Here is a 14,792-nt window from a genome sequence, read left to right on the forward strand (position 1 = left end):
TCAAATCAACCTAAACATTCACTCAACCCAAACATGCACACAGGGCAGCCTCCCTAAGCTCTCAGATTGCCTCTGAAGCCTGGGAAGGCAGAAATAAAAGACTCACACCAGCAGCTGCCAGAAAAGCAGGGAGGACTTGGCAGGTGCCAAATCACACAGAAGGATCCTCCAGCTAAAGAAGTCAATGGCAGGGTTCAGACTTCACTTCTGAGCGTGCTGTGGATGGTGACCAAAGCTCAGAGGCTCTCCTGACTACCAAGGGGTCCCAAATGAGGGGGGATAAAGCAAGGTCCATTGTGCAGGGAAGCTCCTCCTGAACTTCCAAGAGGTCTGCAAACCCCAATCACAGCTCTGGAGCAAGGAACCATCACTCCTCCCCTCCTCAAACACCATCAGATCTCACGTCACAAGCACCTCCCAACAAGTCCTACACCTGATTTCTCAATAGTATTGATCCCATGACCTATAAACCTACCTTCTCAGAATGCCTTTAAAGTAAGTACTGGAATGGAGGCATTTCAGGGCCACCTGGGTCTGAAACCCACATCTGGTCTTTTGTTTTGACACAGAGTTGGGGGAGGGAGGTTTTTCTTCTTTCCAAACTAAGACACAGAAGTTAGGTTGGCTTTGCTAATTGGTTTCTCAAGACAAGTTGACTGATCCAAAGCAGATCTTCAACACCCTTTCCAAATTAAATAAATAAATAGGTTGCTATGCTTCAGCTTTTCTACACTCAAGGAACAGCTTTTGGAACAGAATCCTCTTTTCACTGGCAAAAAAAAAGAACCCAAACCAAAACAAAAAGCAAAAACAAACCCAACAAACCCAACAGGTCTGCATTTTTGCTTTGAAAGGCCAAGATGTTTCCTGGTTCCCAACAGTAAGAGCTGCTGTAGCACATTCAAGGGTAAAAGAATGACCAAAGAATAAAAACCAAACACCAGCTCCTTGCTTCTGCTTGCTAAGGTTAAATGGTCCCAGGCCAGACACGACAGCTCCCATGGCAGACTGAATGTGTCCTAGCAGTCTCTTCAAGTTCGTTGCCTGTTTGCCCCCTCTTCTCCCCCTCCTTTCTTCTTGTTTAGAACCAAATTCACTCCTTGGTTTCTTCTGCAGGATTCTGTGGTTCCAATTTGCACTTGATCTTGCTCCAGTACTCGGGTGCCACGGGAGATTTGGGGTCGTGTGTGGAGCAGCAGAGACGGCCGTCCAGGGCTGACGCCACCAGGGCTCCCTTCTCGTGATCTTTGCAGAAGGAGCGAGGGCAAAACTCACAGAAGGAAACTGCAGGGTTGCTACAGATGTCACACTGATGCCAGGGACATTCCCACTTTCCTGAGGGTGGCAGGAGAGAGAGAGGGGAAGCTGAAATGAGCACAGGCCTTCGACCCTTACCCCGAGCTGTAACTGTCCAGGTGAATACAAAGAAAGGTCACAAGCCCCAGCTCCTACTGGAGGGGCTACTTCTGCTTCCCAGCTACAGGAATCTGACTGGAAACACTTCCCAGGCACTTGGCATTTTGGAGGCCTCCCCTGGCTCACAACACTGCTGCAGGCAAGACCCAGTCTAACCCTTCCCCCTTGTCCTGCCTCTAGACACCCTCAGGAAAAGCCCCACTGCAGCCTTCCCGTAGGATCCCTTCAGCTATTGGCAGGCAGCTCTGAGGCCCCCCTGGAGCCTTCTCTTCTCCAGGCTGAGCACTCCCAGCCCCCTCAGCCGAGGAAGCTGTAGACTGGCTCTTACCAAAAGGTGGTTGAGTCAGGTTAAGGCATAGGAGGTGGTATGCTTTGGGACAGTCCTTCTTGTCACACATGACGAGCTCTCCCCCATCTCCACACTGGAAGCAGTTGTCCTCATGCATCTGCTTCTGCTCTGTTTTGATTTTCCTCTTCTTCTGCTTTAGTTTTGCATTCTTCACCTTCTCTTCGTTCGCCGTTGCAAACGCTGTCTGGCAATGACAAAGGTCACAGCACACAGTCACCCTCTAGCCCCCTTGCATCTGAGTCCATCAGCTTTGGGTAATTAGCTGCTTCAAGTCAAGCCATTCAGAGAAGTTTCAAAGCTATGAAAGCCAGAGATGTTCACCCAGAGGTATCTGAACTGACATCTTTTGGTAAATGAACTTCACCCTAGACACGACAGCACTTTACAGACATCCAGCGGGGAAAGTACGACCCAGACTGGAGTGAAAAAGTAAATGTGACCCAGACTGGAGTGAAAAAGTAAATGAAACAGAAGCCTCCCCCGGCCTCCCCTCCCTAGATGTGCAGATTTGGGCTGAGAAGCTTCAGTTTCCACCCATGTACCTTTGGCCGCACTCCTAGGAAACCACTGCAGTTCTCTGCTCCACAGTGACACTCGGTCCTACCATTGCCCAGGCAATCCAAGTTATAATTAAATGTTAATTCCATTCCTAAAATGGAAAGAGAAACAATTCACCCTCACAGCCAGCCAGCAAAGACAGCAGTGTGGCAGTGACATTTCATTAGCATTTGACAGCTCACTCCATTGTCTGGGAGACAGAGCGGCCCAAGCCAGCCTGAAACCCTGCACAGAGCTCAGCCTCTGAAAGCAGCAAAGTCTGCCCGGCTCAGACATCAGCAGCAGCTCTGCTGTCATAATGACCTGGTTAAAAGGAGAGGTCAGGTGGAACACTCAGCATGGAAATCAGGTGGAACACTCAACATGGAAAGACACCACCAGAGCAGACAAACAGTGGTGGAAGCATCAGAGCTGTGCTAACTGCTTGCACGATGCAGCTTTGCCCTCGGCAGCAAACCCTGCGGCTGGCTCTGAGAGCAGCTTTGTGCTTCAGACTATTCCTAACTGTGAGATCCCTGTGAAAACTGCAGCCCAAACATCTGTCCCCACTCCAGTGAATGACCAAGTCCCTATAAATGCCACTGGTGTTAGGTGACTCCAGAGGAAAACCGAGGCACAGCCAAGATGGGAACTCAGCCCTGCCAAGCCCCAAGCATGCAGGCAGAAGAGTGCCATCTCCTACCTGCAGGAATGTCACAGAGAGCAAAGAGTCCCACTCTGATGTCTCCATTCACTGTCCACTTCTGGGTTTCACAGTTTGGGTTACAGCTGTGGTTCATGAAACGAGAGTAGTTCCCCTTGGGGCCAGCATCGATGATCCGGTCCTGAGGACAGAAAGGGACCGGCTCAGTGCTTGCAGACCAGAGCTGCTCCCTGCTGACTACTGATGGCTGAGGCAGCAAAACAAAGCTCATTTTAAATTAGCTAAAATTGCCAGTTTACACAGAACCATGGAATGGTTTGGGCTGGAAAAGACCTCTGAGATCATCCAGTCCAACCATTGACCTAACCGCACCACGACCACTAAACCGTGGCCCCAGGTGCCATGGCCACAGGTTTCTTAAACACCTCCAGGGGCAATGACTCCACTGGAACAGGCTGCTCAGGGAGGCTGTGGATGCCTTCTTCCTGCAGGTGTTCAAGGCCAGGTTGGATGAGGCCTTAAGCAACCTGGGCTGGTGGGAGGTGTCCCTGCCTGTGACAGAGCAGGGTTGGAACCAGATAATCTTTAAGTTGCCTTCCAAACCAACCCATTCTGTGGCAACCCAAGAGCTCTTCACCCATTCCATCAAACACAAGATCAAAGATGGAGCAATGCTTCCTCACCATGAGAGTGCTGAGACACTGGCAGAGGTTGGTGGAAACCTCCTGCCTGAAGGTGTTTGCAGCCAGGCTGGATGTGGCTGTGAGCAACCTGCTGTAGTGTGAGGTGTCCCTGCCCATGGCAGTGGGGGTTGGAACTGGATGACACTTGAGGTCCCTTCCAACCCTGACAATTCTGCCAGCTTTCTGCCCTTAGCTTCAAGCCATGCAGAGCTCAGGCTGGCCAGGAGGTGAGGCCTACCTTGGTCACAGTCAGCATGTAGAAGTTGGTGACGCTGTTCTCGTGGGCGCGTTTGATCCGCAGCCTGCACTCCTCCTCATCGATCAGCTCACCAACATACTCGTTGACAAACTCCCCCTGAAAAAGCCAAGTCCAACAAGGTCACCACCCCCATGCTCACTGCTGCTGTGGTGATAAAGAAAAGAAAGCCTTTCCCACCTAAATGTGCTTTGGAAGCACTCAACTCTAACCATCCCTGAATACCTGGCACCAGGTCTTTGCTGTCTCAGCAACAAACCCGCTCCAGATTAAAAGGCAGCAGAGCTTTCTGTGCTCACCACCAATCTGGCAGCTCTGGCAAACCTGATCTGGTTGAGGGGGGTGGACTAGATGAGCTCTGGAGGACCCCTCCAACCCAGACTGTTCTATGATTCAACCTTCACCACTGTGTGGCATAGGTTGGCCTGGATGATCTCCAAGGCCTTTTCCAACCTGGTTAATTCTGAGATTCTGCGACTGTCATTTGCTGATTTGTGACAAGGAGGAAGGGAAGGGAAGGAAAAAAGAAGACCCAGGAGGTTTACTTTGTCAGCTCTCAGCTTCCATCCTCTCTGGTGGGCTTAGCCAGGGAAGGAAGCCAGCACTCAGACTCCCTTTTCCCTGACCACTCTCTGCCTTGTTGCCCACTGGCAGTGAGAACACATCTGGGGTTCTCTTCCTCCACCAACAGAAGTCACCAAGTCACAATCACCTCAAGGAGCTTTGCCTCTTCAAGTATCAAGGTCAAGACACTCCTGCCAAAACAGCTCAGCAGGGAAGGGGACCTACAGGAAGGCTGAGGAGGGACTGAGGAGAGCTTGTGGAGACGGGACAAGGGGCAGTGGTTTGAAACTGGAGCAGGGTAGGTTTAGGTTGGCCATCAGGAGGAAGTTCTGCACAGTGAGGGTGATGAGACACTGGAACAGGCTGCCCAGGGATGTGGTTGAGGCCCCAACCCTGGAGACATTCAAAATCAGGCTGGATGTGGCCCTGTGCAGCCTGCTCTAGTTGGAGGTGTCCCTGGTGAGTGCAGGGGGGGTGGACATGAAGACCTCAGAGGGTCCCTTCCAATGCACTGCAGTCAGCGAACATCAGCACTCCTGCCTGACCCACACAGGTTTGCTGTCTCTCACAGCAGGCACCGCTGGCAGGTGCTGGCATTTGGGACACACAGCTCCCAGCTGCACAGGGTCAGAGCCCTCCCAGCACAGCACACCAGCGGCTCCCACACAGCCTGCATCCAGCACTCTACCTTCTTAATGCTCCTCTTTGTCCTGAGGCCCCACCCCCGCCGCTCGGTCTTGATGATCTCGGCGTCGGGGTAGAGCCTTTTGGTGAAGCATTGGTTCTGGCAGCGCTCCCCCGCGGGGCACACCTGGGGGTGGCACTCGTACTGCAGCATCCTGTTGAGGCACTCAGACTCCAGCCCGCAGGGGTTCTCGTCCGAGGGCTTGCAGTTACAGCGAGGGATCTCCGACAGGTCGGCCACCTGGATCTGAACCTTCCCTATCACCTTGTTGGACTGGGGAACGAAGGAAGAGCAGAAGGAATGATGAAGCACACGGGCTGGACAGCTTCAGCAGAGGACAATCATCAGCTGACTGCATCCCAGGCTGCCAGCTTGGAAGGGACCCCAGGGATCATCTGCTCCAACCTTCCTAGGTCACAGCAGAGCTGCAGTGAGCTGGGCCCAGCACCCTGGCAAGCTGAGGCTGCAAAGTGCCCAGTGGAGAGGACTCCACTGCTTCCCTTTGGGAGGTGACTCCAGCATCTGGCTGCTCCCATGGGGAAACATTTCTTCTCCCCCAGCAGTAACTTGTCCCCACCCCCCCTTGCCTTTTCCATGGCACTCCTTGTGAACAGGGAGTCTCCATCCTGCTGGCAGCCACTGGTCCATGTCAATGAGGTCTCCCCTAGGCCTTCGCTTCTCCAGGCTGCACAGCCCCAGCTCTCTCAGCCCTTTCTCGCAGAGCAGGGCTGCCAGGCTGCTGAGCATTCTTGTGGCCACCATACATCATTGTGATTACATCATTACTGCTCCTCTAGACCCTTCTGAAGGTCCAGAACAAGTGACAGATTACCCAGAGAGGTGGTAAATGTCCTTGGACCCATTTCAGGTGAGGGAGGTTGGACCTCTGAGCAACCTGCTCTAGCTGCAGATTCTTATTCATGCTCTCCAAGAATGTTTTATGTTACCATAACACTGGAACAGGCTCCCCAGGGAGGGGGTCGAATCCCTCCTCACTGGAGGTCTTCAGAAGACACAGAGATGTGGTGCTGAGGGACATGGCTTAGCACCAGACTCAGCAGTTAGCCCATGGTTGGGCTGGATGATCTTAAAGGTGTTTTCCAACCAAAGCAATTCAGGGGCTCTGCTTCGGTGCTGAGACAGAACAAAAGAGTCCGGAGAGGAGCAGAGGAATTCTCTGTTTGAATTCGCTCAAGCCTGCTGCAGATGCTGGTTTCAACACACAGCTTACTCACGCCCCAAGAAGGAAAGAGAGAAGCCAACTCACTTTAATGTGTTTGTAAGGTGGAGGTTTCCTCGAATTCCTCTCAATTTCCAACGCCTCTTTGCTTTCTCTTTGTGCTTTCAGCTCCTGGAAGCGCTTTGCAGCTTCTTCAAGTGCTGTGTGAGGGAGTGGGAAAGGAAAAGCCATCAGCAGCTGCTGCTGTTCATCAAGGCCACACACACGTATGCAATTCACAGTTGGGTTTTTAAAACAGCTAGGAACAGAACTTTATCAACAGAAACACGAAAGTAGCAATGAGTTACTGCATCATGAAGAGCAGCGAGGTACTTCCCGCTCAGTACCCACACACCGCACAATGATCCCATGCAGCAGATCCCAAGCTCCCTCTTACCCTTCCCCCAGCGGGTGGAAGGGACTGGACTTGCCAAAAGCAAGACAACAACGAGTAGGCACTCAAAAGAAACAGTTTCTGTTTATCTGCAGTCAAGGGATCCACAGAATGTTGGCAGGTTTAAGGTGAACACAGAACACTAAGTCACATAAGATTCCCATGCAGGTTAAGTGGTGATGGAGACAACAAACACGTGGAATTGCTCATTTGTACTGTTTTTTGTCATAAACCACTAGAAACTTTGTTTGATTTTACCTTTCTTGAAGGTCTTGTTAATACTAGTTTGCCCCTCAGCAAAGCTTTTATCTCCTTCAACATAAGGGAAAACTCTGCCCTGGTGTACCCAATAGTAGTCATGTGAACCAAAGAAAAATACTGGGAAGTCCCCGATATCATGTTTGAGGCCCTGTATGTTGAGAGGCACAGACCTGGGATTGCAGATCTCTGCTGGCCACCACCTGAAAAGCAGCAAAAAGAGGAGAAGGTCAGAAGCACAGCTTGAGCCTCTCTCGGTGTGCCCACCTGGGTTGAGCAATGAAAGCTGGAGCAGCTGCAACACCTGGAGCAGCTCTGGCTCCGGACTGTGGCGAAGCCTTTTTAGACCACCGGTGACACCTGAGTGCATTTCTGTGCTCCTGCACAGCCTGGGACAGCCTGGTTCCATCAGACAGCCTCTGCTTTTCCACAGGCTGTTACCCTCTCCAGAGCAAACCTAAGAGCAACCAAGTGTCCATCACTGTCTGGGAAAAGCAGGACTTTGTTTCAAGGGTGGCACTCCTAGAACCCTAGAATGGCCATGGCCAGGGACACCTCTCAACCAGACTCAGCTGCTCAAAGCCTCATCCAACCTGGCCTTCAACATCTCCAAGCAGGAGGCAGCCATGATCTCCCTGGGCAGCCTATTAAGTCTCCTACTGAAGAACTTCTTCCTCAGCTCCAGTCTAACCCTGCTCTCCCTCAGCTTCAAACCATTCCCCCTTGGCCTGGCTCCAGACACCTTCAGGAAAAGTCTCTCTGCAGCCTTCCTGCAGGATCCCTTCAGCTATTGCAAGGCAGCTCTAAGGTCCCCCTGAAGACTTCTTTTCCCCAGGCTAAATGCCCTCAGCTCCCTCAGCCTGTGTTCACAGCAGAGCTGCTCCAGCCTTGCCCCATTTTTGTGCCCTCCTCTGGACTCTCTCCAGCAGCTCTGTGTCCTTCTCATGCTGGGGACACCAGGACTGGAGGCAGGATTGGAGGTGAGGTCTGAGCAGAGCAGAGTCCAGGGGCAGAATACATAGAATAAACCAGGTTGGAAGAGACCTTCAAGATCATCAAGTCCAACCTATCAACCAATCCAACACCACCTAAACAACTAACCCATGGCACCAAGCACCCCAGCAAGTCTCCTCCTGAACACCTCCAATGATGGTGACTCCACCACCTCCCCAGGCAGCCCATCCCAATGGGCAATCACTCTCTCTGTGTAGAATTTCCTCCTAACCTCCAGTCTGAACCTCCCCTGGCACAGCTTGAGACTGTGTCCTCTTGTTCTGGTGCTGCTTGCCTGGGAGAAGAGGCCAACCCCCACCTGGCTACAATATCCCTTCAGGGAGTTGTAGAGAGCAAGGTGGTCTCCCCTGAGCCTCCTCTTCTCCAGGCTAAGCAACCCCAGCTCCCTCAGCCTCTCCTCACAGGGCTGTGCTCCAGACCCATCACCAACTTTGTTGCCCTTCTCTGGACTCGTTCCAGCAAGTCAACCTCCTTCCTAAACTGAGGGGCCCAGAACTGGACACAGGACTCAAGGTGTGGCCTAACCAGTGCAGTGTACAGGGGCAGAATGACCTCCCTGCTCCTGCTGGCCACACTCTGCCTGATGCAGGCCAGGATGCCATTGGCCTTCTTGGCTGCCTAGGCACATTGCAGGCTCATGTTCAGCCTACCATCGACCAGCACCCCCAGGTCCCTCTCTGCCTGGCTGCTCTCAGCCACTCTGCCCCCAGCCTGTAGCACTGCATGGGGTGGCTGTGGCCAATGTGCAGAACCTGGCACTTGGATGTGTTCAATCTCATGCCCATCTGTCCAGCCTGTCGAGGTCCCTCTGCAGAGCCTCTCCACCCTCCAGCAGATCAACTCCTGCCCCCAGCTTGGTGTTGTCAGCAAATTTACTGCTGATGGACTCAATGCCCTCGTCCAGATCATCAGTAAAGATGTTAAAGAGCATGGGGCCCAGCACTGATCCTTGGGGCACACCACTAGTGACTGAACCCCTCCCCTGCCCTGCTGCCCACACTCCTCTGGCTGCAGCCCAGCACACAGCTGCCTGCTGGGCTGCAGGAGGGCACTGCTGGCTCCTAGGGAGCTGCACAGCAACCAGCACCCCCAAGGCTCTTTCTTCAGGGCTGCTCTCAACCCACTCTGCACCAGGCCTCTGTACCTGGGATTGGCCTGACAGGAGGCAGATGAATTGCTGCCATGCCAGCTCTTCTTTTTGAAGGCTGAGCTGCCCTGAGTTACTGTCCTGTAACTCTGCAGCCCATGGTACACCCCTACAGCACTCAAAACCCCCAAACCCAACCAACTTGCCTGTAATTTCCAAGCTTGACCCAAACGATCTGCTTGTACCGTAGCTTCTTGCCAGCTTTACAGTCATTGCAATTCCAGCATCCCTCAGGCATTTCTATGTTGAGACACTCAGGGTGGAAGGAAGCTGGGCAGGATTCACAGCACAACAGTTTTCCACCTTTAAACAAACAAAAACAAACACAACCCTGCTTGGTTTATAGGAGTAAGGATTTGCTTCCCAACTGACAGTCCTGTTACCAATCACTCCACAGCAGCAGGAGGAGATCAAGGCAGGCTGAACAATGTTGGTTAAAAAAGGCTGTGCCAGGCAAGTTGTGACTCCTGACTGCAGCAGGGACACACAAAAAAGCAGCTGAGTGTGTTTGAAACATGAGTGGAGATAGCAAGAGAGACATTGCCAGTGGAAGTGCTGCCCCTGAGAGCAGTGCCACCAGCTTTCGTGCCTCTGCTGGTGGCCAGGGCCTCGGGGGGCTCTGCCTCTGCTGGTGTGGCCAGGCCTCGGGGGGCTCTGCCTCTGCTGGTGTGGCCAGGCCTCGGGGGGCTCTGCCTCTGCTGGTGGCCAGGCCTCGGGGGGCTCTGCCTCTGCTGGTGTGGCCAGGCCTCGGGGGGCTCTGCCTCTGCTGGTGGCCAGGCCTCAGGGGGCTCTGCCTCTGCTGGTGGCCGGGGGCCTCGGGGGGCTCTGCCTCTGCTGGTGGCCAGGGCCTCGGGGGGCTCTGCCTCTGCTGGTGTGGCCAGGCCTCGGGGGGCTCTGCCTCTGCTGGTGTGGCCAGGCCTCGGGGGGCTCTGCCTCTGCTGGTGTGGCCAGGCCTCGGGGGGCTCTGCCTCTGCTGGTGGCCAGGGCCTCGGGGGGCTCTGCCTCTGCTGGTGTGGCCAGGCCTCGGGGGGCTCTGCCTCTGCTGGTGTGGCCAGGCCTCGGGGGGCTCTGCCTCTGCTGGTGGCCAGGCCTCGGGGGGCTCTGCCTCTGCTGGTGTGGCCAGGCCTCGGGGGGCTCTGCCTCTGCTGGTGGCCAGGCCTCGGGGGGCTCTGCCTCTGCTGTTGTGGCCAGGCCTCGGGGGGCTCTGCCTCTGCTGGTGGCCAGGCCTCAGGGGGCTCTGCCTCTGCTGGTGGCCGGGGGCCTCGGGGGGCTCTGCCTCTGCTGGTGGCCAGGGCCTCGGGGGGCTCTGCCTCTGCTGGTGTGGCCAGGCCTCGGGGGGCTCTGCCTCTGCTGGTGTGGCCAGGCCTCGGGGGGCTCTGCCTCTGCTGGTGTGGCCAGGCCTCGGGGGGCTCTGCCTCTGCTGGTGGCCAGGGCCTCGGGGGGCTCTGCCTCTGCTGGTGTGGCCAGGCCTCGGGGGGCTCTGCCTCTGCTGGTGTGGCCAGGCCTCGGGGGGCTCTGCCTCTGCTGGTGGCCAGGCCTCGGGGGGCTCTGCCTCTGCTGGTGTGGCCAGGCCTCGGGGGGCTCTGCCTCTGCTGGTGGCCAGGCCTCAGGGGGCTCTGCCTCTGCTGGTGGCCGGGGGCCTCAGGGGGCTCTGCCTCTGCTGGTGGCCGGGGGCCTCGGGGGGCTCTGCCTCTGCTGGTGTGGCCAGGCCTCGGGGGGCTCTGCCTCTGCTGGTGTGGCCAGGCCTCGGGGGGCTCTGCCTCTGCTGGTGGCCAGGGCCTCGGGGGGCTCTGCCTCTGCTGGTGTGGCCAGGCCTCGGGGGGCTCTGCCTCTGCTGGTGTGGCCAGGCCTCGGGGGGCTCTGCCTCTGCAGGTGTGGCCAGGCCTCGGGGGGCTCTGCCTCTGCTGGTGGCCAGGCCTCGGGGGGCTCTGCCTCTGCTGGTGTGGCCAGGCCTCGGGGGGCTCTGCCTCCGGTGGTGGCCACAGCAGTGCCAAATGAGCAGCTTTTGAAGGCTCACTTTTTGAACCAACATTGTTGTGACTGAACCCCCAGCACTCAGCCAGTGTGCATGAACCCCCCCCAGCCTATAGCCTGATCAGTGCTTTTCTGTACCAAGGACACAGCCCTGTCCCCAGTCTGCTTATCCCACCCAAAGAACACTTCAGCAGTATGAGCACAGCAGAGTCAGACTCCATCCAAAGTTGTCCCCCACAGCCCCAGAAGCTCCTTTGGCACACCCAAAGGACACCTTCAGCTGAACTGCTGGAGTTTAGATTTGTTTGGGTAAAAGCTGTTTTGGCTGGCTTGGATTTTGGGAGGAGTGGAGAGCCAGAGGGACACCCTGAGCACAGCAAGCAGCTCATGGAGTAAAGATCTGAGACCTTACAAGTGTGGTAATGCTTTAAACAGGCAAAGAGATAAACCAGAGAGACATTCCCTAGCTACACCAATTGATTTCCTTTAGTTTTGTGGCCCAGGTGGGAAATCTGGCAGAGATTTGAGCAGACTCAAAGCCATTTTTCACCCCCCTCCAATCACAATATCCCAACAGGTGTCACCAAGGAAAACTTTCAAACCCCCAAGCAGAAAACCTTGGCCCCCTGCAGACTTTTCCAACAGTCACAATAAACATTCCTTGCACGAGCAGTTCTGTATTTCCTCTGCTGACAAGGATCAAATCCAACCACCAGTTTGGGGTGTTTTTTTTCCCCTCAGAGCTTCCCCCCCAAACCCACCAAAAATTAATGAAAAGAAGTTAATTTCCTCCAAGCATTTCATTGCAGAAGTGGTTTCAGAGGAAATGCAGAGCCAGAGCCAATTGCTGACACATTCTCCAACAGGGTAAAATGCCAAGAAATGCAAAAAAAACCCAACCCAACCCAAAGCCCCCAAAAGGTAAAGAAATTATAAGGAAAAAAAAATTAGATCCAAAAATCAAACAGAAAATTTTCAATGCTAAGCAAGAAAACCAAACCAAAACCAACCCAAAACCAACCCAGCAAGGGAAAAAAAAAACCCAACCAACCAACCCAACACTTTGCTCTCAGGATGCATTAAGGAAGAGATTGCTCAAGCTAAGCAGAGGGCTCAAAATAATTCTTGCTTCCAGGAATTACAGGTGCTGAGGAAAGGCAGCAGAGCCTAGCAGGGTTCAAAGTGACCTGACTTGAGGATGGGCTAAATTGGGCACCATTCTCAATGCTCTCAGGAAAGTTAAGTTCTATGGGGAATAAAACAGGACAGCAGAAGATTTCACAGAGGTTAAGTTAGCTCCCCCTAAGCCCATGAAGCATTCAGAGATGCTCCAGCACCACCCACACCAGAACCAGCAATTTGCTATCCCAGAGCTGCCCGGGACCGAGAACCCATCCCCTGAGCCGCAGGCAGCGCCGCCTGGGGCCGAGATCCCACCCCTGAGCCGCAGGCAGCGCCGCCCGGGGCTGAGAACCCATCCCCCGAGCCGCAGGCAGCGCCGCCCGGGGCCGAGAACCCATCCCACAGCCGCAGGCAGCGCCGCCCGGGGCCGAGAACCCATCCCACAGCCGCAGGCAGCGCCGCCCGGGGCCGAGAACCCATCCCACAGCCGCAGGCAGCGCCGCCCGGGGCCGAGAACCCATCCCCCGAGCCGCAGGCAGCGCCGCCCGGGGCCCAGAACCCATCCCCCGAGCCGCAGGCGGCGCCGCCCGGGGCCCAGGGCCCAGAACCCATCCCCCGAGCCGCAGGCGGCGCCGCCCGGGGCCCAGGGCCCAGAACCCATCCCCCGAGCCGCAGGCGGCGCCGCCCGGGGCCGAGAACCCACCCCCGAGCCGCAGGCAGCACCGCCCGGGGCCCAGGGCCCAGAACCCATCCCCCGAGCCGCAGGCAGCGCCACCCGGGGCCTAGAACCCATCCCACAGCCGCAGGCAGCGCCGCCCGGGGCCCAGAACCCATCCCCGAGCCGCAGGCAGCGCCGCCCGGGGCCCAGAACCCATCCCCCGAGCCGCAGGCAGCGCCACCCGGGGCCCAGGGCCCAGAACCCATCCCCCGAGCCGCAGGCGGCGCCGCCCGGGGCCTAGAACCCATCCCACAGCCGCAGGCAGCGCCGCCCGGGGCCCAGAACCCATCCCCCAAGCCGCAGGCAGCGCCGCCCGGGGCCCAGAACCCATCCCCCAAGCCGCAGGCAGCGCCGCCCGGGGCCCAGAACCCATCCCCCGAGCCGCAGGCAGCGCTGCCCGGGGCCCAGAACCCATCCCCCGAGCCGCAGGCAGCGCTGCCCGGGGCCGAGAACCCATCCCACAGCCGCAGGCAGCGCCGCCCGGGGCCCAGAACCCATCCCCCGAGCCGCAGGCAGCGCCGCCCGGGGCCCAGAACCCATCCCCCGAGCCGCAGGCAGCGCCGCCCGGGGCCCAGAACCCATCCCCCGAGCCGCAGGCAGCGCCGCCCGGGGCCCAGAACCCATCCCCGAGCCGCAGGCAGCGCCGCCCGGGGCCCAGAACCCATCCCACAGCCGCAGGCAGCGCCGCCCGGGGCCGAGAACCCATCCCACAGCCGCAGGCAGCGCCGCCCGGGGCCCAGAACCCATCCCCCGAGCCGCAGGCAGCGCCGCCTGGGGCCCAGAACCCATCCCCCGAGCCGCAGGCAGCGCCGCCCGGGGCCCAGAACCCATCCCCCGAGCCGCAGGCAGCGCCGCCCGGGGCCCAGAACCCATCCCCCGAGCCGCAGGCAGCGCCGCCCGGGGCCCAGAACCCATCCCCCGAGCCGCAGGCAGCGCCGCCCGGGGCCCAGAACCCATCCCACAGCCGCAGGCAGCGCCGCCCGGGGCCCAGAACCCATCCCCCGAGCCGCAGGCAGCGCCGCTCGGGGCCCAGAACCCATCCCACAGCCGCAGGCAGCGCCGCCCGGGGCCCAGAACCCACCCCTGAGCCGCAGGCAGCGCCGCCCGGGGCCCAGAACCCACCCCCGAGCCGCAGGCAGCGCCGCCCGGGGCCCAGAACCCATCCCCCGAGCCGCAGGCAGCACTGCCCGGGGCCCAGAACCCATCCCACAGCCGCAGGCAGCGCCGCCCGGGGCCGAGAACCAGGCACAACCTTGCTGCCTTGCTCATCCTCCGGCTGGACACAGCCCCCACTCTCATGCAACCTGCAAACTCCTTTCTTCTCTCAGGCTCTGCAGAAGCTACCTACAAGGTGTGAAAGAGAACATCTCCTCTTCTCCCATGCATGAAATCAAAGCTGTTCTGCATCCTCCTGCACCAGTATCAAACTCTGCCTTCTCTTCACAATCCTGTGCCAAACAGCTTCCCTACAAAACTGGGCCAGCCCAGGCCAGACACAAACTGATTTAGCCTCTTGCAAGGAGAATTTAGTGGACAGCAATTATTTTAAGCCCTTTTAGAACCATCATCAATTAATGAACCAATCCAAAGCGCCAACAGCATGAACACAGGCTCACAGCCCTCACCGAGGAGCCCAGCTCCCTGAGGAGCAGCGAGTGGTGCTGGACAGGCAGAACATTTCTTGGTTTGATTGCAAAGAGAAATAATAGGATTCAAACAAAAACCAACAACAACAAAAAAACCAAGCAACAAAAAACCCAAACCAACCAAAAAAAAAAAAAAAGAGGCAAAA

At 56.9% G+C, this 14,792-nt stretch overlaps 1 protein-coding gene across 5 annotated transcripts in view; it reads right to left on the reverse strand.

The window, feature by feature from the left end:
• Positions 1-813: 813 nt before the first annotated feature.
• Positions 814-14,792, reverse strand: part of NSD3 (nuclear receptor binding SET domain protein 3) — a 47,270-nt gene continuing 33,291 nt past the window's right edge. For all 5 annotated transcript variants that reach the window (XM_054174796.1, XM_054174799.1, XM_054174797.1 and 2 more), the window contains 9 exons: positions 9,333-9,489; positions 7,026-7,228; positions 6,422-6,534; positions 5,158-5,427; positions 3,888-4,004; positions 3,006-3,147; positions 2,308-2,414; positions 1,745-1,949; positions 814-1,335 (listed from right to left, as the gene is read on the reverse strand). In XM_054174796.1, the coding sequence (XP_054030771.1) occupies positions 1,094-1,335; positions 1,745-1,949; positions 2,308-2,414; positions 3,006-3,147; positions 3,888-4,004; positions 5,158-5,427; positions 6,422-6,534; positions 7,026-7,228; positions 9,333-9,489 (1,556 nt within the window). In that variant the 3' untranslated portion in view covers positions 814-1,093. The remainder of the gene's footprint in view (positions 1,336-1,744; positions 1,950-2,307; positions 2,415-3,005; positions 3,148-3,887; positions 4,005-5,157; positions 5,428-6,421; positions 6,535-7,025; positions 7,229-9,332; positions 9,490-14,792) is intronic.

Source organism: Dryobates pubescens, chromosome 31 (assembly GCF_014839835.1).
Source record: "Dryobates pubescens isolate bDryPub1 chromosome 31, bDryPub1.pri, whole genome shotgun sequence".
Classification (NCBI taxonomy): Eukaryota; Metazoa; Chordata; class Aves; order Piciformes; family Picidae; genus Dryobates; species Dryobates pubescens.